Raw genomic sequence first — 23,589 nt, forward strand, 5'->3', positions numbered from 1 at the left:
AATATAATAATAATAATAATAATAATAATAATAATAATAATAATAATAATAATAATAATAATAATAATAATAGTAGTTGTACTATTGATAATAAAAATAATAATAATAATAATTATGATAATAATAATATAGTGATGATTATAAAAAATAGATAACTTACATACACATTTATGTGATCTTAATTTTTACATATCTTTACACATCTATATTTATTTGACAGGTTTTATAAACACACTTTATATTTCAAAATTTTGTGAATGTAATTCTAATAAATTAATAAGAAATAATTATTTAATATCTAATATTAATATAATCATCTGTTTATTTCTTATGTATAAAAAAATTTAAATGCTATTTTTTATCGAAAGGTTAAATATTACTCTATAACGTTTAGATTTGTACTAATTTTTTATTTCAACCATTTATATAGTTGATAAAGTCATTATTGTCCTTCTCTTTACACCAACAATTGATTTGAATTTCATATTTCATTTGAATTGCAACCGTTAATTTGATAATGCAAATGAAAATTAGTTTCTTACTCTTATTACTAGTTATAATTCGTGTCTTCACTAAATAATTAATATTTATAATTATTTCATTAATTATTAATTAATTAATAATTGATAATAATAATAAGTATTCCGTAATAAATAAGAATAAAATAGTTTTTATTTAAATCATCAAATGAATGGTTGAATTCAAGATGAGGGTTGGACTCTAGATCAATGGTTAAAATTAGTGATAGACAATATGACATAATTACTCAAATCAATAGTTGAAATTCGAATTTATAAACTAATACTAATACTAATAATAATAATAATTTTTTTATTTGAATTACCAAAATACTGGTTAAAATTCTAAACATCAGTGATTAAAATATAAGAGAGTAAAGATATATAAAATCATTATCTAAATTAACGGTGAAATTAGCATTATCATCTTAAATAGTAATCTAGTAGTTGTGATTAAATACGCTTAGTTAGTTTGTATTTCTTTTTATATATCTAAAATAAAAATGAAAGTTATAGTTATACTTAGTGGCGGATCCAGAAATTCTTCTTGACAGGGGCAATTATTTTTTCTACTAAAAGAATCGAATACAAAAATGGTGTGAAATGTCGTAAAAAACATTAATAAAATTGTCCATATATATATATATATATATATATATATATATATATATATATATATATATATATATATATATATATATATATATATATAAACACATATTAGTTTAAAACGTCTAACTTTATCTTATTCAGTCCTAATTTATATAAGATATTATCTATAAGAGATGGGTTTTTAAATCTATGAATGTCTTAATTAACTTTATAAAACTTAGAGAGCCAAGGATATCATATTTTAGTAAATACTAGAAAAAATTTGACCGCGCGTTGCTGCGGTTGTATTCGGCGCGCGGTCGAATTTGAATATACCTTGTTTGGTATTTAATATATCTAATAGGTTGGGTTGTTTGTTGGACGTGTATGTATATGTATGTAATTTAGCCCGAAATATTTAATTTTTTTAACGATATCCGTTTCGCGTATAGTTAGTCACGTTGTGTTCGTAAAATTAATTCGAGTTGAAAGGTGGTCTCGGAAAAATTTAACTCGCACTGAGCGTGAATATAGGGCCCGTTATTTAGTGTTTTTTTAACGATGTCCGTTTCGCATATAGTTAGTCCCGTTGGGTTCGTGAGATTTTTTCGAGTTGAACGGTGGCCTTGGAAAAATTTAACTCGCACCGAGTAAGAAGATGTGACCCGTTATAAATTTGGGTGGAATAAGTTTTTTTTACTTTAATAAAATTATATATTTACATTTTTTACCCCTGAAAAAGTGTAAAGTTGAAGGGGCGATGTGTAAATTGTGCGAAAGTTGGGGGGCTCTTTGTAGTGTCAAAACGAAATCGCGTTATAACTAAAACAACCAAAAACCCCATGTATGTAGGGGTAATTAGTATAATAAAAAGCTTTAAAAAAATTAGTATAATAAAAGTTTACCTTTTTACCAAGTTTGTAGTGTTAACTAAACAATACTGAACATAAGTCTATATGAATGTTATTTATGTTGTCCCAGTTACTATCGGGAGAATACACCATCAATTTTAGTAAATTAGTTTTATATTTATGCATGAGTTAAATTAGTGTTTAAAATATAAAGGGTCAAAATGATAAACTGTATAATATTGGAGGTTAAATTCTATTATTTCTATAACAAAGGAGGACTAAAAAGTTTCATTTAAGGTAAAAAGTACAAAGTGAGTAGGTATGAATTCTAAGACCATTCTCAACCGTGACTGTGATTTCACAGACGATTTTAACACTTTTTGGCCAAAAAGTGCAATCCGATTGTGATTTGGCAATGTCAGTTTCTGACATTTTATTTTTGTGTGTGTCAGCTTTTTGTGTTAGATATTGGATAAGGTGATGTGGTAAAATCCGATTGAAAATGGGGTGAAAAAAATAAATTAATTATAAATAATATATATTAATTAAAATTGGAAAATCATATGATTGGTTAAAAAAAAACTGAAGGAAAATTTTTTTGGGTCAAGGGATTGACAGACGGACTGACGCCTCAAGGACTGACGTTGCAATAAACTCGCCAGTTTTCGTCAGTTTAATGCCAACTGGACTGACGCCCAGGGACTGACGCCGCGATGGGTTTGGTCTAACACCCGAGTACCATCTTCTTCATTTTCCATTTATTTTCACCTGCAACAAAACTATACAACTATATATATATATACATACATATATATATATATACATACATATATATATATATATATATATATATATATATATATATATATATATATTATTGGAAATATAGCATTCGATATAACAATTATTATATTATATAAATTATTCATTATAACATTTTTCTTTAAATAAAAAAAAATAGCTCATACAAATTACATATTTTATAATTCGTAAGAATATTTTAAATTTAATAATAAGTCAAACTAGACAATAATTATGTGCCGATGGAGTAAGTTAGAAGTAAGATAGATTAAATTAAATTAGAAGTTAGATTAGATTACATTATTTACTTTTTTACGCTTTTTTTTTTTGTTAACTTCTCGTAAGTTTACTAGTATTAAACTATATATAGTTATTAGATTAGATTCCACATGGACGTATTTGCAAATAATCTAGTTATACACAAGGGTGTTCAATACTTCGTTTGAAACCGTTTAATTTGATTCCAACCCAGTTAAAACCAAAACGAATTTGAAAATAGTTTTCGAATCGATTAAAACACAAACTGAATTAAATATTTTGTTTTTGCTTCGGTTATGGTTTTGGAATTTTCAAATTTGGTTTAACCGAAAGCCAAAATCAAAATCGAATGACTTAAAAATAATATTTTTATAAATTCGCTCAAATAATATTGAATAATTTAGCGTTTGAAAGCTTGAAGGTTAAGCTATTATGCGATTTAAAATAATCAGATTTTGTTTCGACTTTTTTACTTTACATACATTAATATTTTCATGCTATGTGAATTCGGATTTGGTTAATATATACTTCTTGCGTCCCATATTTATTGTCACTAATAAACGTTAAATATTTTAAGTTAAAGTGGTTGTGACATGTATTTTTTGTTAACTTTTCAAATTTACCTCTTATTTTTTATCGCCTTGTTTGTTTTAAATGCATAAAGCAATGACATAAAAGAACTTTAACTTATTAGGCTTAGGGCTTTTAACGAATCGAGCTTCAACGAGCTACTCGAGTTCGAGCTCTTTTATTTCGAGTTCGAGGTTTAGCGAGTTCGAACTCGAGTCGAGTTCAAACAAAAGATGTTGTTCGATTGGTTTCACGAGCCGAGTATGAAAAAGTTAATATTCGACTCGACTCGCTGAAAAACTCGTAAAATAATCGCACGAGTTAATCGAGCCTATATGGCTCGAATAGTTCGTATGATCGTTTATGTTTAAACGTGTCGATTTACAGGTGCCGAGCTAAGCGAGCTTGTCGAACGAGCTTGTATGAAAAATTATAATATGAATTAAAAACTTAAACATAAAGTTGTAAGGTTTTATCTATTCGGGTTATCCGAGAATGGTAAGTAATCCGACCCCATACTCTAGTGTACGCAGCCTATCAAGAATACTTAGTGGTTGTTTCCAACTACCACCTCAAGATTAAACATGACAATATTTAATTTATAATAAGTACGTAATTAGAAAGTTAAACCTTAACTACCAAAATATAAATATTAATTATTTTTAATGAAATTTAAATTTTGTTTGTTTTTCATTTTTAAAACCGAAGCAAAAATACACCGAAGCAAAAATCAGTTTTAAACTTAGTTTTGATTTTGGTTTTAGAAGTTCAAAAACTGATCGAACCTAACAAAACCAAATCCTTACACATGAAACTCCCCTGTTTACCAACAATTACTTCATTCATCGTATAGGGATGCATAAATATACCTAGAATCAAATCAACCATTCGATCTAAAAAAGCAACGATGTTGCATGAAGCTCATCGGTCAGAAAAGAAGGTCCATGACATGATGGACGCTGCTCGTATAGGGGCACAACGGCGGGCAGTGTATCTTGCTCGCTGCCGTATTTACCATGACGATGGTCGCTATCAAGCTACTGAAGATCAGCAAGGCTGTATGTTCTGTTCATTTACGTTATATACACGCACACATATCGTTTTCAGTTACTCTTAAGACCAATTCCAACCATGACGGTTTTCTTCACTACTTCCTCAGCACCACGTCAGCTTTCTCTCTTCCACCACACATTTTTTTTTTATCTATACTTCATATCTTATCTTCTTCCGATTATTTCTTTTCAATTCACCATCCCACCTACCATTTTCTTCGTTTCACCATTTTTACACAGAATCTTTTGAACTCTATTTTTACATACCATCAACAAAATAAAATAATACAATAGCAGTTTAAAAAGTGCAAGAAATCAAAAAATGGCGTCCTGTAATATGCTTGCGGAGGAAAAACTGCAGCACGTAATGGAGAAAGAAAGAGGAGGGCGGCCGAGGTCGGCCGGAATGCCATCGGCGCCCTCGGATGGAGGCAGGCAGGACATGGTGGATGGCGGGCCGCTGGAATTGGTCTAACACAAGATTTTTTTTTATTTGATTATTATGTATTCAAGTTTATATTTATAATTCGTATTATGTGTCTAGTTTGATCTACTTATTATTGTAACTTAACTTAGTTTAGCCTGAATAATAATTTGCTTTTGTAAGTTCAATTAGCGTGGTTGAGATTAATGACCTAAGTTTGCTAATACTGGTTACATTATTGCTTTTTGATCCCAAAATCGTGACTTTCATTTCGGTTACATTTTAGGATTCCATGGAATGGGAAACAGGACATCATGATTGACGTACAGGTACTGGATTCAAAATTACTCTTTTGAATTTTTTTTTTTTTTAATGTGTTTTATATAATATCATTATCCTATGAGCTATTGATGGCAATTTGTCATAAATAAAATACTCCGTAACATATATCCAAATCTTTTTTAATACCTTCATTGCTACATGTACTAATTGTAGTAATAGTAATATTTTAATTGAAGGTCAGAGTCGTATAATATGAACACAAGAAAAAGAGAAGGGTGTGAAAACGATGGGGCCAAGAACCACATGGACTATGGTGATAATGACCCGACACTTTTTGGCTCCAAATTTAGCCTCATCTGGCTACAAACACTGACCCCATTCCAAAACTATTCAGATTCACTGAAACATTTCGTCAAACACCTTTCCTACATTTCTCAATCCCTATCAATCAATAATTTCTCCCTCCCTCCTCAACAGTACCCCAAATCTACCAGCTTCACCTTTTCAGAGAACAGAGTAAACATACAATGAGTGATTGCTATTCACCTGAATTGAGCTTGATGAATAAGGATTCAGGTTCGTTTCATTATTCTGGTACATACACGAGTCCAAGTACTCCTGATTATAGAGATAGTTATAAAAATGGATTTGAAAAGGGTTGGGCCTCTGAGAGGGTACCATTGACCAGCAATGGTAACCAAAGGCGAACTAGTGTTAATGTATTGATGCCTTTTAATAATGGGAGAACATTGCCATCAAAATGGGATGATGCAGAGAGGTGGATTACGAGTCCACCTCTCGTGTCGGCTTCTGGAGTTTGTAAGAATCTCGACCCACCGCCTCAGCGACAGCCCAAGGCAAAAAGTGGACCGTTGGGACCGACTCCTAGTGAGACATACTTTTCGGGTTGTTCGCCTGGTTTTGGGGTTGGTGAAGGGAGGAGTAGAAGGAATTTGTTTGTAGAATCACCATTTACAACTGGTGTTTTGGTACCTAATGGATACTCGTTTTGTAATGGTGATCGAATTGATCAACACCCGGTTCTTGGTCATACTGAGTATAGATTGGCTACGTTAGAATTGTCCGATTCTTCTTATTCAGGTTCACAAGGTATACCTTTGATTTATCTTTTCTAAAAAACATTGTTTAGTACATTACAAAAATTTTGGTGACTGATGAAATAATTTTGCAGACGAAAAGATTGAAGAAAACAACGTTAGTTATGCTGTCTCACGGCGAGATATGGGCACGCAAATGAGCCGAGAGTCCTCTCTGAAGGAAAGACCGTTGCTGTTACTATCTTCTCCACCAAAACCTTCGATGTTCGAGCCTCACAACCGTCGTTCTGGTCGAAGGGAAGTCGATGATGATGATGTCCAGGTAGACAAAAGAGTGACGATGATTAGAATACCAAAACGACACACAAAGATAAGGAAAAAGAATGGGCCAATAGAGATGCAGAACCGTACAGAAGGAGTAATTGAATTATCAAAGTATGTCTTTAAGTACAACTTGTTGTCATTGCAACTTTGCAAAATGAATCTTTGTATGTTCATCTATGTATCCACAATTGTATATATAAATAAGCCTTGTGTTGTAGCTCATGTGATAGTGGCCTGCCTCTCTTAGCGAGTAGTTAGGAGTTCGACTCCCGTGGGGTGCAACATTGCACACAAGGCTGCCCCTTAACCCTTGAATTCCACCCAAGGGTGTCTTCTGCACATCGCGTTGCGGGGGCAGTGGGGAAGGGGGGTGTTAGCGTCCATGCCCTCGGATTGGGCCGGATTTCCTCTTAGGCAACAGTTGGGGGTGGGTTATGCAACTGCAGGAGATAAACGCGTGGGTGTTTTAGTCCCCCTGGGTGATCCCAAAGTGCTATTAAAAAAAAAATTGTATATATAAATAATGGATTTCTTTTTGTAATCTGTTTCCAGGGTTCAAAAAGAGGAAGCTAGGATCACTGCGTGGGAGAATCTGCAGAATGCAAAAGCAGAGGCATCAATTCAAAAACTTGAGGTGTGTTCATCATGACTATGAACAACTGATTCATTTGTTCAATTGCTCTGTCTTCATGTTATCTAGTTTTATCAATTTGGGTATCACGAGAATTGAATAGCTAGATATACAAGTGCATTTTCGCTAAGTTTATAATGTCTACTCTCTTTGATACTATATACGAATAACTGTGGTTGAGTGGCTTGTAAGATGTGTTATCTTTTGTACAGATGAAACTCGAAAAGAAGAAATCTGCATCTATGGAAAAAATAATGAAGAAGCTTAGAGTTTCACAAATGAAAGCCCAGGAAATGAGAAAATCGATTTCAGTAAATCAGTCTCCCAAAACATCCCGCAAGGTCATGTCGTTGTACAGATACCCAATGATTCCTCTGACCCGCTGCTTTTGTTCCCGTCACTCCTAAGCCTCTACTGTTAGGTGAAATTCATCTATTGCTTCTATGAGTTTTATCGTTAACTATTACGTCTTACATTTTGTTTTATACTTTTTGGTTTTCATTGATTTTTGATCATATCCGAGAACCTTTACATTGCTGTAATTCAGTAGACAAAGAAAGAACTCAATGGCCAAATTATTATTATTTTATTTTTTATTTTTTATATGAAATTAGCGAGGTCAATTTGCTAACTATGACCTTAAAGTATAGTTTGTTTATGTCAAACTAAGAGTATTTCATCACCAAATGTAGAGTATATAATAGTTGTTGCCATTGTATCTATCTGGATCTGTAAGATATGTTTTGTTGTTCTTCAATAAATTCATTATGTGTTTTCAATTTGTTCTGGTTTCTGCAGCTGTGGAAACTGAAGACATCACAGGTAAACAACAACTATGGTATGTGTCATTGTGAAAAAGGTGAGCTATAAGCATTCTATATCTATTAATTTTGAAATGAGATGTTAATATCAAAGACGAATGCGGGTAGAATGAGTATATCAATGATGGTCTATCTTGTAAGTAAATATAAAAAATCAAGGTTCACAGGTACATTTTTGGCTAACCTAGAGACATCAACCACAACAATGCTTTTGTGATTCTACAGTAAACCAGGTGACAAATTTTTTTTGAATGAGACCTAATTTGTTCGTTCACCTCTCCATACCTCGCATGAACACTATACAATATTTCACCCTAATGTGACAAGGCCTACTGTTGTTATTACTTGATGCAACTACTATATATATATCATCATCTTTAACACATTATTCAATGAACTTGAATCCATCCAAAATCCAATCCAAAATCATCATTTATAACAAACTTAAATATGAAACTACAAAATGTATATATAATAGAATACAACTTATGTTAATTGGTTGCTCCGAAGCTTCGAAACAGTGACATCGTCATTTTCCAACAAAATTGCTAGTTTCCAAAATCAACTACCGAGCATAACTTTTTGGGTATCATGAGATGAGTGTTATGTGAAAGTAAAGATAAATGGTTGACCAAATAAGTGGGGGATGATACAAGCAAAATATAGAGTGGCAATCTATCAAATACGTTGAGTCTTGAGAACACCACAATGCATGCGCATAAAGTATGTGTGATTTCTATGAATGTTTAATAATGTCAGTTCATTGTATGTGCTATAGTATCGATAATATTTTCTTAGATATCCATATAAAAGTTTAGAGGCAATATGTTTAAAAAAAGAAGCTCCCATGGCCTAATGGATAAGGCGTCTGACTTCTAATCAGGCGATTGTGGGTTCGAGTCCCACTGGGCGTGTTTAATTTTTTCGTTCAAGTATTACCCTTTCAGAGTCCAGGCTTTAAAAGCAGACCTCATATGATTTATTTTAATGCATAATTTCTCTGGGCCGTTTTTGCTTATAGAATAAAATTTATCAGGCTTAAATATTGGGCCTAAGCTAACAAAATTTGGGTATCATCCATTGTCTTCTTTGAACGTTAGATGAAAAATGAGAAATGGTTTCAAAGCAACGCCATAGAGATATCAAACTGGTAATAATGGTCCTATGCTCTTTTAATATCTATCTATATATTTTTTATAGCATCATATCATATAGCTTAACCTTACTTTTATAAACAATACGAACAATTATTAGCGTTAAAGATTTGAGGAAAACACAACTGTTTGACATTTGGTGATCCTTTTAAGAAATTTATTAGTGCAACTGTATGTTGATGGAAATATTTTCACCCCATAAAATATAACGGAATAAAGTAAAGAATCATGTAAAATAAATTTTTAAATGGTTTTAGATTTATACAATAATGATAATTATAATTATAATAATATAATATATAATCTAGAATCTAGAATATAAAAGATCAAAACAATTACTTTGAAGGATTTGAATCTTGTCAAGTTATTTTTAATATGATGGATCATGTTATGACTAGGAATGACAATGGATCGAATATGGATCGGGTGATGTCATATTCACATTCATATCTATTTAATTTTTGTTCATTCATATCCGTATTCATATTCGTTTATTTTTATTTCATCCATCCATATCCATATCCAATGGATTAAACGGGTTAATGGATATCCATTGGATATTCAGTAAAATATTAATCTAACGAAGATTTTGAAAATTAAATATAAATTATAACATGTAAATTTATAATCTTTATGTTTTAGTTTGTTACACATGTTTTGATTGTTATTTGTCGTTGAATGTGATTTCAATTAAGCAAAATACATTACCATGTAAGTAAATATATGTTTAAACTAATAAAAATATGTAAGGTTTAATATTATTAATAACAATTTAGTAATTGTAACTTTTATAACCCTTATTTTTGTTAATAATTTTAAAATTTATAAGTTATATCTATATTTATATCGATATGTAGATGTATATACCTATATTTTAGTACGTATTATATATATTTAAAATTATAAGTTATATCTATATTTATATCGATATGTAGATGTATATACCTATATTTTAGTACATATATATATATATATATATATATATATATATATATATATATATATATATATATATATATATATATATATATATATATATATATATATATATATATATATAGATGTATTTCGGGTGATAATGGATATATCCATAGATTATATATTGTCATTGACATTTGATCCACAAAATATTTAGACCATCAATATTCATATCCATATCCATTTATCGTCTATTTAAATCATCCATATCCATTATAAATGGATCAGATCAGATGAATATCTATAGATGAAATATTCATTGCTATCCCTGATTAGGACTAGTAAGATTTGTGAGAAAAATATAAAGTGAACCCTCTAGCCCTCTCTTATAAGTTTTTTGTACATGTATGTAACATATGTCGATACGTATTCATACTTCCAAAATAATTAATAAAATCCTAGAAATTAAAATTAAAAAAGAAAACCCGCACATATTACATGGGAAAAGAAACCACCGTATTATATTTTAACAAGTTTTCATCGACTTCAATAAAATACAATTAAAAAATGCAATTGCAAGCACCGACTACTTTGTTTATTGCACTGAACCCGGACGTGTATATCACCAAGGAAGTAATAAAATAGCACCAAAAGAAAATCCAAAAGAAATGATGATTAATTAATGGAGTAATATAATATATAGTAAAAAAATTAACCATTTTGATAATAAAACAAATCAATATTCCATATGTCATAATCATAATACTGTAAAATATAAAATACATTATTACACCACCATAACCGAATAAAAATACTTCGAAAGGTCACCGACACTACTTCATAGCCATATTCCCATATTCCCCTGCTTTTATAATTTTTTGTTGTCACAAGTGTAAAATAACAAAAATGTAATCTTGTATATTTATACCGTTAATTCAACAAACCGTACACGGCTACTCTACCGTACAAGAATTTTTCAAAGAAATTGGCGCAACGGGCGCATTCAGGACCTTTGATGGTCTATAAACAATCGCACAAGACACTTTTTTGTAAAACTTAGGCTTAACCAATTTTCCTAGCACGTACGCCTTTGCCTTAACCGTGAAATTTAGGTTCAATGGAACAGGTGCAGTCAGTTTACCATTTTCGCTACTCCAATTCACTCCTCCACCGTACAATGGCACACCAACGCCTCTCACGTTCACGCTCACAATCCTTTGACCTTTTCTTGACTGATAAAATTTCTTGATCTGTGTTTTATAATGTAAATATAAACTAAAGTAAAGCTGGCAAATGTAAATTGTTGTGATTTAAGGTTAAGATTAATCTGTTACTTACATTTCCAGTGGCTAATGTCAACTCAGTGTAAGCTAGATCAACTAATGTGGATGATACATGAACCCCAAAGAATGTACCTCGGTTTCGAAAATTGAATTTAATTGTGGCGTTTAATGTCACCATTTCAGTAGCAACTCCGGATGCATCTGCCCCCGCATTGACTACAAACTGATCAAATGCAATACTCTGCACAAAGAATAAAAAAAGCTCCAAATTCATACTTGTATAATTGAAACCTTTTCTTACGTCTGAATCGATATTATTCTATTCCAATTCCTTTTCGATACGCCTCAAAGAAAATCTCGAATTGAATTAGAGCATTTAATTTAAAAAGTCGAGATAATATCTAATTGACTTAGAGCATTTAATATATTAAGTCTACTAGTACTATTTAAGATTTTAAGTTATGATCACATTATATATGAAAATGATGCAAGTTATAAACTACTAAATGTGCATAAAATATTATACTGAATAATTATGTAATCAGTCAATTGGTTACTAACTTATTATGAGATTCACTAATTTACTACCTACAAAAATGATTCATAAATTCATGTGTATATGTAAATATGTAAAAAAGTTAAAAGGTAAGGTTTAAAAAGAGTAGTGATTTACCCTCATTGTGATGACAGGCTTTTGAGGTCTGGCGGCGCCCCACAAAACAAGAGCAAAAAAGGTAAATAAGACAAAGAATCCAACAACAAAGGCCAGAAAATAACATCTCCGAGGAATAATCCCTTTCCGACCACCTTCATCGTACAAACCTTCTTCCTCAATCGCGTCAAATCCCTTTTCACCTTTCCTATGATGTTGATGTTGGCTGCCTTTTCTGGATCCGGGTCGGAGCGACCCGGAATATCTGGTAGATGAAGAGTTCCGTGATTGACGGCCGGGTGATCCACTTGGACTCAACACAGGCGTTGAGTGAAATGAATTAGTAGTTTTTTCACCATCGTGCGAGTCACGTGACGGACTTTGTACGTAATATACCGGTCGACGTGGCGGTGATGATCTTGTTGGTGATGATGCGGTTAAACTTGTTACCTCTGAATCTGCCTTTCCGTTCATCGACATTTTTGTTTCTATTTAATTGATAATAATTAAATTAAATAAAATAAATTCAGATGATTTTGAACACTGGATCTAGTGCAGTTGTAGTACTACTAGTGGTTACCGAGTGTTTGATGAATGTATATGTATATGTATCTTCTTAGAAACATGTTACATGTGATTGGGGTGGTTGGTTTTAAGCTGGACTTTAGTGGTTTTGTATATAGTAATACTACGTTGTAATTAATAGGACAAACAAAACAGGAAGATTGAAGAAAGCAAGACATGTTAATACTCCGTAATGATTAGTTATAATATAATATAATAATAATGATAATGATAATGATTAAATTAATAAGTGTTATAAAATATCTAGACTGTGTTATAAAATATCTAGATTGGATGTTAATTTTATTATTATTATATTTTTTGCATAGTAATATTTTATACTATAAATAGACATGTATGGTAACCATTTAAGGTGCACCATTTCTCTTGAAATATCAATATCAACATTTCTTCTCTCTTTTTTCTCTCTTTGTTCTTATAACCACTAAAGGTAGTTATAAGCCTACTGAATTATAACACGTTATCAGCACGAAAAGCTTAGTGTAATTAAAAGATATCTCAAACGATCACGAATCACTAATCAAGGTATGAAATTATTAATAATTTTCAGACTCGAATATATCAAATTTTGGACTACTAACATTTATATTTATGTTATTTAAGTTATATATGGTCGGTTATACCACCTGAATTATATTTCTGTAATCTAACTTTTACTAACTTCACTAACATTTATATTTATGTTATTTAAGTTATATATGGTCGGTTATACCACCTGAATTATATTTTCTGTAATCTAACTCTTATTAACTTCACTAACATTTATATTTATGTTAATAAGACCTCATGATTGTACGCAACACGTCATTTGACAACACGGTACTTTATGTACGCAACACGTCATTTGACAACACGGTACCATGGGTCGAGATTAATTCCGATCAATACGAATACGACGGGGTCTTTATATGTTATCTAACATTTATGATTACTTATGCAATTAATCATTATTTATTTCATGCATACTAATGTTTATTCTTAAATTTATAATTTTAAAAGTTAAAATAAAAAAATAGTTTGTATTTTTATTAAAAGTAAATCTTAAAAGTTAAAATAAGAAAAAGTAGTTTGTACTTTTATTAAAAGTAAATCTTAAAAGTTAAAATACAAAAAGTAGTTTGTATTTTTATTAAAAGTAAATCTTAAAAGTTAAAATAAGAAAAAGTAGTTTGTATTTTTATTAAAAGTATATCTTAAAAGTTAAAGTAAGAAAAAAAAAGGGATGGTAAAATGGAATAGTTTTTTGTCAAAAATGAAGTATTGAAAATGAAGTGGTCTCCTTCTATAACTAAAAAAAATATATACTTTTATCAAATGAATTTTTTTGTGGCCGACAATTTCAAACACGAGTCCGTGTTTAGTTTATCAAGAATATCTCTTGCTTTGGTGAAAGGTCACGATCACGATATCAGGTGTTGTGAAAGAATTAAAAAATTGGTCAAGTGGCCTTTTAAAAACTAGAAAAAAATTTAAACAAAAATTTTTTTTTATATATTTATAATTTACGGGTAACGTAAAAAAAAGGTCGTTGTGCGTTTTCGGGATGATAGCCGAAATACACTTACAAAAGTAGGTCAGCCGTCAATTCTTTATGGCCATATCAACGTAGATCAATAAAATCATTTATGGTTTTGATAAAAGATTAATTAAAAATTAATTGTTTTTTGGTCTTGGATTCTCGGTAACAAAAGCAAAGGTTGTTTTTGGTTGCCACAACAAACAAGACAGAGGTTGTTGACTTTTGTTGTTAAACATGGCACAAGTGAACAATAACAATAGATTATTGTTTTTGAAAAGAATAATGATGCGTTAATTTTATTGTATAAAATAAAATTAAAGAAAATGGTTTTCATTGATGACTATGAACAAACACAAACAAAGTATTTGTGGTATTTGGTGATTAAAAATATTGACTTAGAGCGAATTATATGACATCTTGAATTCAGGCTTTTGAATTCTTTTCATATTCTATATATACGATGTGCGTAGTATATTATTAATTATTAAATATACACATTATTAAAGTGCTACATAGTGTAAAGTTTCAATTATTTTCACATGCATGTACTATTTATTATAAATATGATTACCAATTACCAATTACCAATTAATGTCTTACATTATTATATTATTTGAATCTACGGAAGGAAGTAACTGGTACACACATAGTGAAAAGGTAATGTGTCAGTAAATTCATTAATGTAAAAAGTTAAAACCATGTTATGTACTCCACCACTGTTGAACTTCGTAGAGCACGATGAATTGAAGAAGGTTGTAGATTTGAATTACTAGCATAAAATAATGTGCAAGGTACAACGTATAACTATATGGTCAAATTCATTTGAGCCTTCGGAGTCACAAGTATATGATGTATATATATATTACTCAATTAACAAAATAGTAAATCTAAATTAATTCATATGAATAGTAAAACGAAATTAATTAATTTACTATTCACATAAAAAAGCGCATATGATAAAAAGCGCATCGCATATGATAAGCGCATATGATAAAAAACGAATATGATGAAAAGCACAACGCATATGATGAAAATCGCATATGATTAAAAGCGCATATGGTGAAAAACACAGCGCATATGATTAAAAGCGTATATGGTGAAAAGGATATATGATAAAAAAAAAAAAACACATATGGTGATTTATAAAAAAAAAAAAAAAAACACATATGGTGATTAATGGAAAGCACATATGGTGATTAATGAAAAGTATATTGTGAAAAAAAATCACAAATGTTTCTTGAAAGAATTCAAGGTAAGATATATGAACCAATTCATCCATCATGTGAACCATTTTGATATTTCATGGTTCTAATAGACGCATCTAGCGGATGGTCTCATATTTGTATGTTATCAAGCCGTAATATGGCATTTGCAAAGTTTCTTGCACAAATTATTAAATTGAGAACACATTATTCTGATTACACCATTAAAAGGATGAGACTTGATAATGCTGGTGAGTTAACATCTCAAGCATTTAATGATCATTATATATCTACAGGGATTGTTGTTGAACATCCAGTTGCTCATGTGCATACACAAAATTGGTTTAGCTGAATCAATAGATAAACGCTTACAGCTAATAACTAGACAATTGATAATGAGTACAAATCTCTCAATATTTATATGTGGACATGTAAATTTACATGCTGCGACATTAATTCGCATTATACCATGTGGAAGTAATAAATATTTTCACTTAATACTTGATTTTGGCCAAAAGCCAAATATTTTCTACCTTAAAACATTGGTTGTGCAGTGTATGTTCCAATTGTATCACCACAACACAATAAAATGGTTCTTCAAAGAAAGATGATAATATATTTTGGATATAAAACATCTTCAATCATAAGATATATTGAACCCATGATGGGTGATGTTTTTACAGCACGTTTTGCTGATTGTCATTTTAATAAAACATTGTTCCCTAGATTAGGGGGAGAAATAAAAATAAAAAATAAAATGATGCTTCATGATGTGAACATCAATTAAGGTATATTGAACTCGCACAAAAGAATGTGAAACGAAAGTTCAAAAATAATGCATATGCAAGAACTTGCAAATTAATTACTTTATGCATTTACAGATATAAAAAAGTGACTAAATCATATATACCAGCGATAAATGCTCCAGCTCGAACTGAAATTCCAAAATCTGGCAATAATGTCACTGTTGAGTCTTTGCCACGCATCAAACGTGGAAGATCAATTGGTTCCGAAGATAAAAATCCTCGAAAAAGAAAATCAGCTGATAATGAGGTAAGAGAAAGTGTTCAAGAAGAACCACAAATCAATATTCCTTCTGCAGAGGATATTGATAAATGTAAATACTAAAATTGCGATAAATTATGCAATATTATGGAACCGAAATGAAACTAAAATCTCTATGAGATATTTTCATATAATGTTACAATGACATCATGAATAAAGATGATGATATGGAACTAAAATCTGTCATTGAATATACAAAATGGACATGATTGAGCTCAATGGAAAGGAGCAATAAGAGCTGAATTAGAATCGCTCGATAAAAGAAAAGTTTTCGGATCAATCGTTATCACTTTTAAAGATGTGAAACGTATGGGATACAAATGAATTTTTATCCGAAAAGAAATGTGCAAATGAAGTTACAAGGCAAAACTAGACTTGTAACTCAATATTTTCCACAAAGACCAGAAATGAATTAGGAGGAAAAATTATCCTCCTGTAATGGATACAATTACTTATTAGATACTTAATCAACCTGGTAGTTATTTAAATGCATCTCATGAATGTTGTTACTACTTATCTGTATGGATCACTTAATAGTGATATATATATGAATATACCTAAAGGGTTAAGGTATCATAAGCATCTAATGTAAAACCCAAGGGAATATATTCCATTAAATCACAAAGATTTCTAAGTGGGTTTATACAAACGGGACGTATGTGGTATAACCGATTAAATGACTACTTGATAAAAAAAAGGTATAAATATAAACTTATTTTGCACGTATGTTTTATAAAAACAATGTTCGGATATGAGATCGTAGTTGTTTATGTCAATGTTCTTAACATCATATGAACAAATAAAGAGATCTATGAAATCATTCAACTTCTAAAGAATTATTTTGAAATGAAAGATCATGAAAATCTTAACAGATCGGAAGTTCCATATTTTAGTGCAATTGAGGTTCTTATGTATCTTATAGATTGTACAAGACCTGACATTTCTCTTGCAGTTAATTTGTTGGCAAGATTCAGCTCAAATGACAATGGAGCGGGATCAAACACATATTTTGATACCCATGAGAAACTGCTGATTTAAAATTATTTTATTATAACGTTTCAAAACAAGATTTAGTTGATTATATATATGCAGGTCATTCATCAAATCCTCATAAAGATAAATCTCAAACTCGATATGTATTCCTAAATGGAGATACCACAAAATCATGGCGTTCTTAAAACAAACACTTGTTGCAACATCATCATCAAATCATGACGAAGTGATTGCATTATATGAAACTACTCGAAAATGTGTTTGGTTGAGATCAATGACACAAATCATTATTGATTCTTGTGGACTAGAACGCTATAAAAGACTAACAACTATCTTTACCAACAACTATATATGAAGATAATGCAGCTTGCATAATACAAATGAAAGAAGAGTATCAAAAGTGACTGAACAAAATATAAATACTGACGAGGCGCCAAAGCCATAGACGGTCTTAACGGTCATAAGTTTGATGGAAAAGAATGGTATGTTGGTAAGGCTCAGAAAAGACTACAAAGGAATAGGAATTGAAACAAGGGTTTGAGCAAACCATGAAGGAGACTGTAGACAAATCACAAGGGCTAAACTTGTACATAAAAGATTTAGATGATACAGTTTCAGATGAAAACCTCAGATTCTTCTCATATACTCAAGATCTCGTAAAAGACAACCAGATTAAAATGAGATACGTTCAATCAACAACTCTGCTGATCTTTATACCAAAGCACTGCCAACTGCTATTTTCAGAACACACGTTCATAATATTGGCATGAGACATGTTCAGAAGATGTAACAACTCAGGCGTTGCCTATTTGAGGGGGAGTCAACTCTATGCTGCACTCTTTTTCCCTTAGCTAAAGTTTTATCCCAATGGATTTTCTTTAGCAAGGTTTTTAACGAGGCAGTAATAGTTATTCTCTAATAAAATTGTCATCCAAGGGGGAGTGTTATAAAATATCTAGATTGTGTTATAAAATATCTAGATTGGATGTTAATTTTATTATTATTATATTTCTTGCATAGTAATATTTTATACTATAAATAGACATGTATGGTAACCATTTAAGGTGCACCATTTCTCTTGAAATATCAATATCAACATTTCTTCTCTCTTTCTTCTCTCTTTTTTCTCTCTTTGTTCTTATAACCACTAAAGGTAGTTATAAGCCTACTGAATTATAACAATAAGAACCATGTTATGATGAAAAGAACGTCTAAACAAACTACTATACAAACTACTATAGAAACGACAAGTACCCCTTTTTTTTTTTTTAGGACAACTTCAAATATATAAAGCATACCTACCTAGCAAGAACCTAGGTAAGGTTAAAAAATGATTACAACAATTTTACTAGCCACTAGTTTCAAGTTACATCACTATTGGTTCTACTACTAAACCAATGAAAGAACAAAATATGTAATTTTTATATATAATTAAAGTGTAAAGTTCAAAATAAATATAAAACAAATATAATGACTATTTTTTTTTATATTATTGGTTTAGCCCCTATAAATAATTAATATAATATTAATAATAAAAATAATTATATATTTATATATATAATAGTTACTATGAATACTAAAATTATTACTACTCCGTCTAATATAATGGTAACAAAAAGAACATGGTAAATCAAATTAAATAAGAATGTAATGTAGAAAGATGAACCCGTTTGAGATATTAATTCAAGTTTCTTCATGGCAATTGAGAAAGCACGTATATTTCATTCAGTTTGAGAAAAACTTAACTTAATGTCAAAATAATACGGACCATGTTTGTTTTTCACTTAATTGACTTAATGTCATAGAACTTAATATGAAAACACATTGAAGGTGTTTGTTTGTGACTTAATATATAAGACATGTCTTAATGTGTAAAAATTCAAATAAATGTGAATTTCTGTTTAGGTCCTTATTTTGTAAAATCTATTAATAACTGCTTTCTCAACTACCTCAAATGAATGGTTGTTTTGGTAAATTCAATTATTTAGACGATTATTCAGCACATAAAACGAACAACAATTACTTATTTATCACTAATTTCTCATAGACGTCTTATATTTATTCAGACATGGGGACTTAATAAGTAAAAAAAACAAACGGGGCCTATATGTAATTAACTGAGGGGCAAGAATCAGAAATTGCAACATACGGTCCTCATATAAAAAGTAATTGCTAAGAAGGACAAAAGTTTTTTGGGGGACTAGAGTCCACACCTGCCCTTTAAAAGCTTCGCCATTGGCTGCAATAATGGAGTACAATCTATCATTCATGTCTGCCTTTTCCCGCCAATCGCCAAACCACACAATCCACTCCGAGTAACATGTGAAAACCGACATCAAAATGTTTATCCAAATCTGATTCGCCGCTACGAGTCACTTGAACACTCGAACATCACATGGTTGATGGATTCGATACTATCAGGGGCGGAAGATAGTATACTTTGAGGGGTGGTTGCCCCACCTGAGATTTCACTTCTAGTTATCAATTTTGTATCAGTTGAGCTTATAGAGTACTTTTATTTATTTTATAGCCCCTCCAATATTGAGCTAAATGTTGGATAGCGCATTAAAAATCCTTGAACACCAATAATACAACTACACAATATTCAACGATGGTTTATCTTAGAAGTTTATCCATTTAAATTCAATACATATACAATGATATATGCTTTAGGGATTATATTTACGGTATTTTTCTTAAGTTATGAAATTAACTACAAAGTAGTTCATCTTTAATTGTTAATGTTACTTATTCAGTTTTAGTTTTTCTATAGTGTATAAAATTGTTAATGATCTAGTTCCTGTTACCTTTTTGTTTTTCTACCACATATATGATATACCCATTGCTAAGATTTCCTCTAGAATTTACTCACATAAACACTACATTAACACTTTCACCCTAGAATCGAAACATGTTAGTGATGGTGAGAACTTGTTGATTTCGTGATGTTTTTTTATATAAAGTTCGTTGTATACGTTGATGAATTTATAATGTATTTGTTATCGTTTTTTTTCTTTTTGTTTTATAACTTAATTGAATTTTAGTTATGTTTTGCGTTCATGGTTTTGCCCCCTATACTAAAAATTTCAAGTTTCGCCATTGGATACTATGGTCACACGAAATGCAACCAATATGCTCGATCTCTAAGCATCGTTGCGAGAGATTAATACGTATGGGGAGTCTATCCATTGCCAATCTCCAAATATGAATGTTAACTTTCCTTGCAATGCACTTGACCCATCTAGTAAACTGCTCAGACAAAGAAAAATTAAACTCGTCTAGATGAAAACGTGTATGCGCAACCGAATAACATCCTTCTGGGCTGTCCATCCATTGCCACGGAAAAGTAATAGCACCCAACTGCTCAGTCATCTCATTAACCAACTCCGTGTTCCTATCCCCGATAACCTGCCTATTCCAACACCAAAACCAGTTTTCGTTCATCAACCTCTGAGCTAAACCTGCACTGTTTTTCAGATTCTAAATGAAAGAGTCACCGGTATTTATCCTTCAACAACCCATCTCCCCTCCAATTATCGAGCCAAAAACGTACGCCTTGCCCATAACCGATTTTAGCTCGAAGTGTATTAACAGGTATAGAACCTTGACGAGTCATTTTATGAAATGCAGATGTGATATTTGACCACACCCCTTTAAACTTTAGCTCTATGCCGTCAATTTCAGCAAGATCCCCGTGTATTGATTGCACGATCTTGACCCACATAGAGTTAGGGGAAGTCAAAAACCGCCAACATGAGGGCACCATTAAGAGCTCGTAATGTGATGGCCCCGTCAAGTACCCTTAACGGCTCCGTCACTTGGTCCCATAACTTGATCGACCTTTAAATGAATTTATTAAACAACATTGCATTCTTTAATCAAAAAGTTTCCCAAAAAAAGGAAATTTACTCAAAATAAGTAGTTCTAAACAAACCCAACTTATTAAATATCCAAAGTTGACCAAAACATGTCAACATACACCCACAAGTTTAAATAACCAAAAAGAATGCAAAATTTTAATGTTTATCAAAATCTGCCAAATGCATGCAGACACTCTAACACAGCGGAAGCCCAATTAATCAAATACTTGTGAAAACATGCGAGTAAACTGTCAACAAAAATGTTGAGTGAATTATAGGTTTAAATAAATGAATAAGCTTTGGACCACAAGATTTAAGATGTTAGAAAACATAAAACATTATTCCATTAACCATGAGTCACCTGGTAACCACTTAACCATTTCCATACCCTTACCAAACACAATATACACTGAACAGGTGTATCTTCAAATAAATACGAAGTACTAATACATTCCGATTATAAATTGCTAGCGCGACTAGCTCAAAATGGGACTGTCAAGCCCGATAGATCTATCCATAGGATTCGCGTTCACTAGTAGAAACTAGTGATTACAGTTACCAGACTAGGGAATATTATCGTTCAACTCATAATGAATAATTTAAATTAAATTGCCACTTGTGTCTAAACGTAAAACAAAATGCATGTAATCACATCCCAAAAATACTTTAAATAGTATGAAAAACAGGACTATAACTCAGCTTAACGTAAACGAAGTAATATCACAGAGCGTGAACCGCAGAAAGTAAAGTGATCAAGAATGATCACAACGCCGACCTATAAATAAAGCAGATCGATATAAATAACTAACTTAGGTCAAGTCTTAGTATGACAGTTATAGTACTTGTTGCAATTTAACATAGAACATCACCTCAGTATGCTTCGGTTTGATTAGGACAGTGTAAGGACACGTACTTTCTATTTTTAGAAAGTTTCTATTTTTGGCAGGTTTCCATTTCTGAAAAAATTCTATTTTTGGAAAGTTTCTATTTTAGGAGAGTTTCTATTTTAGGAAAGTTTCTATTTTTGGAAAGTTTCTATTTTTGGAAAGTTTCTATTTTAGGAAAGTTTCTATTTTTGAAAGTTTCCATATTTAGAAAGTTGCTATTTTTGGAAAGTTTATAACTTAGAAAAGTTTTCTTAATTAGAAAAGTCAACAAAAGTCAACTGAAAGTCAAAGTCAATCGAAAGTCAACTCAAAAGTCAACTCAAAAGTCAACTCAAAAGTCAACCTTGGTCAAACATAGTCAACATTAAATTTTAAAATATAAATTATATTAATAATATAAGTTATACTGTTATTTAAAGTCATATATGTATAATCATATCATAACATTAGTTTAATTAATTTAAAATGATTTATTAAAGTTAACATAAGTTTAAATGATATAATTAATATAACATAAGTATTTAATTAAGTAATTAAATATTAATCATAATATAAGTATTATTAATTAATAATAAATTTTAATCATATCATAAGTATTATTAATTAATAATGAATTATTAATCATATCATAAGTTTTAATTATAATTATTAAATCATAAGTATTTAATAATTAAATTATAAATAACTAATACTAAGCCTTATAATAATTAAATAATTAATTAATCTTTATTATAAGTCTTATTATTATAATCTCATAACATAAGTTTAATATTTGTCATAAGTATTTTTCATTAATAATCAAAGTATTATTAATCATAAGTTTAATTAAAAGTTTAATTAAATCATAAAGTAATTAATAAATGATATAATAAATATATATATCATAAGTCTTAAATTAAATTAATTACTTTTATATCATAAGTAATTTAATAATAATGAAAATCATTATTTATATCATAAGTTAAGTTTTATAACCATACGTTTTAATTAAAAGTTCATCGGGTCATAACTTGAGCCCCGGGTGTCGGTTTTCGGCGAGTCTTATATATATCTTCACCTAACCAAAACACCCGACACATTAGTGCACTTGAGAACACCCCAAGAACAGCCCCCAAGTCATGACCAACAGCCATATAACAACTTGGAACTTTAATCCGTTCAAAAACATATTTTAGTCATACCGGGTGATCCGTGGCTCGGATTTTGATGACCCGAACATGAATGTTCATCCAATCATCAATCCTAACACACTAGTACACCATAGAGACTCTAAAAGTGGTCACAAAGTCG

General features: G+C 30.6%; 2 protein-coding genes and 1 non-coding gene across 3 annotated transcripts; 2 read left to right on the forward strand and 1 right to left on the reverse strand.

Annotated features, from left to right (window-relative positions):
• The first annotated feature begins 5,874 nt into the window (after nucleotides 1-5,874).
• On the forward strand, nucleotides 5,875-7,788 carry LOC139900148 (uncharacterized). The gene is made up of 4 exons (XM_071882945.1): nucleotides 5,875-6,457; nucleotides 6,540-6,840; nucleotides 7,282-7,363; nucleotides 7,573-7,788. Exons 1-4 carry the CDS (start codon nucleotides 5,875-5,877, stop codon nucleotides 7,765-7,767), a joined length of 1,161 nt encoding a protein of 386 aa, XP_071739046.1. The 3' UTR covers nucleotides 7,768-7,788.
• Nucleotides 7,789-9,022: 1,234 nt separating this feature from the next.
• Nucleotides 9,023-9,095, forward strand: TRNAR-UCU (transfer RNA arginine (anticodon UCU)). Its single transcript has one exon. It is a non-coding gene; the product is annotated as a tRNA-Arg (tRNA).
• Nucleotides 9,096-11,206: 2,111 nt separating this feature from the next.
• LOC139900149 (uncharacterized) lies at nucleotides 11,207-12,662 on the reverse strand. The gene is made up of 3 exons (XM_071882946.1): nucleotides 12,210-12,662; nucleotides 11,592-11,777; nucleotides 11,207-11,503 (listed from the first exon to the last, which is right to left on the reverse strand). Exons 1-3 carry the CDS (start codon nucleotides 12,660-12,662, stop codon nucleotides 11,207-11,209), a joined length of 936 nt encoding a protein of 311 aa, XP_071739047.1.
• Nucleotides 12,663-23,589: the final 10,927 nt, after the last annotated feature.

This window comes from Rutidosis leptorrhynchoides, chromosome 3 (assembly GCF_046630445.1).
Source record: "Rutidosis leptorrhynchoides isolate AG116_Rl617_1_P2 chromosome 3, CSIRO_AGI_Rlap_v1, whole genome shotgun sequence".
In the NCBI taxonomy this organism is placed as follows: Eukaryota; Viridiplantae; Streptophyta; class Magnoliopsida; order Asterales; family Asteraceae; genus Rutidosis; species Rutidosis leptorrhynchoides.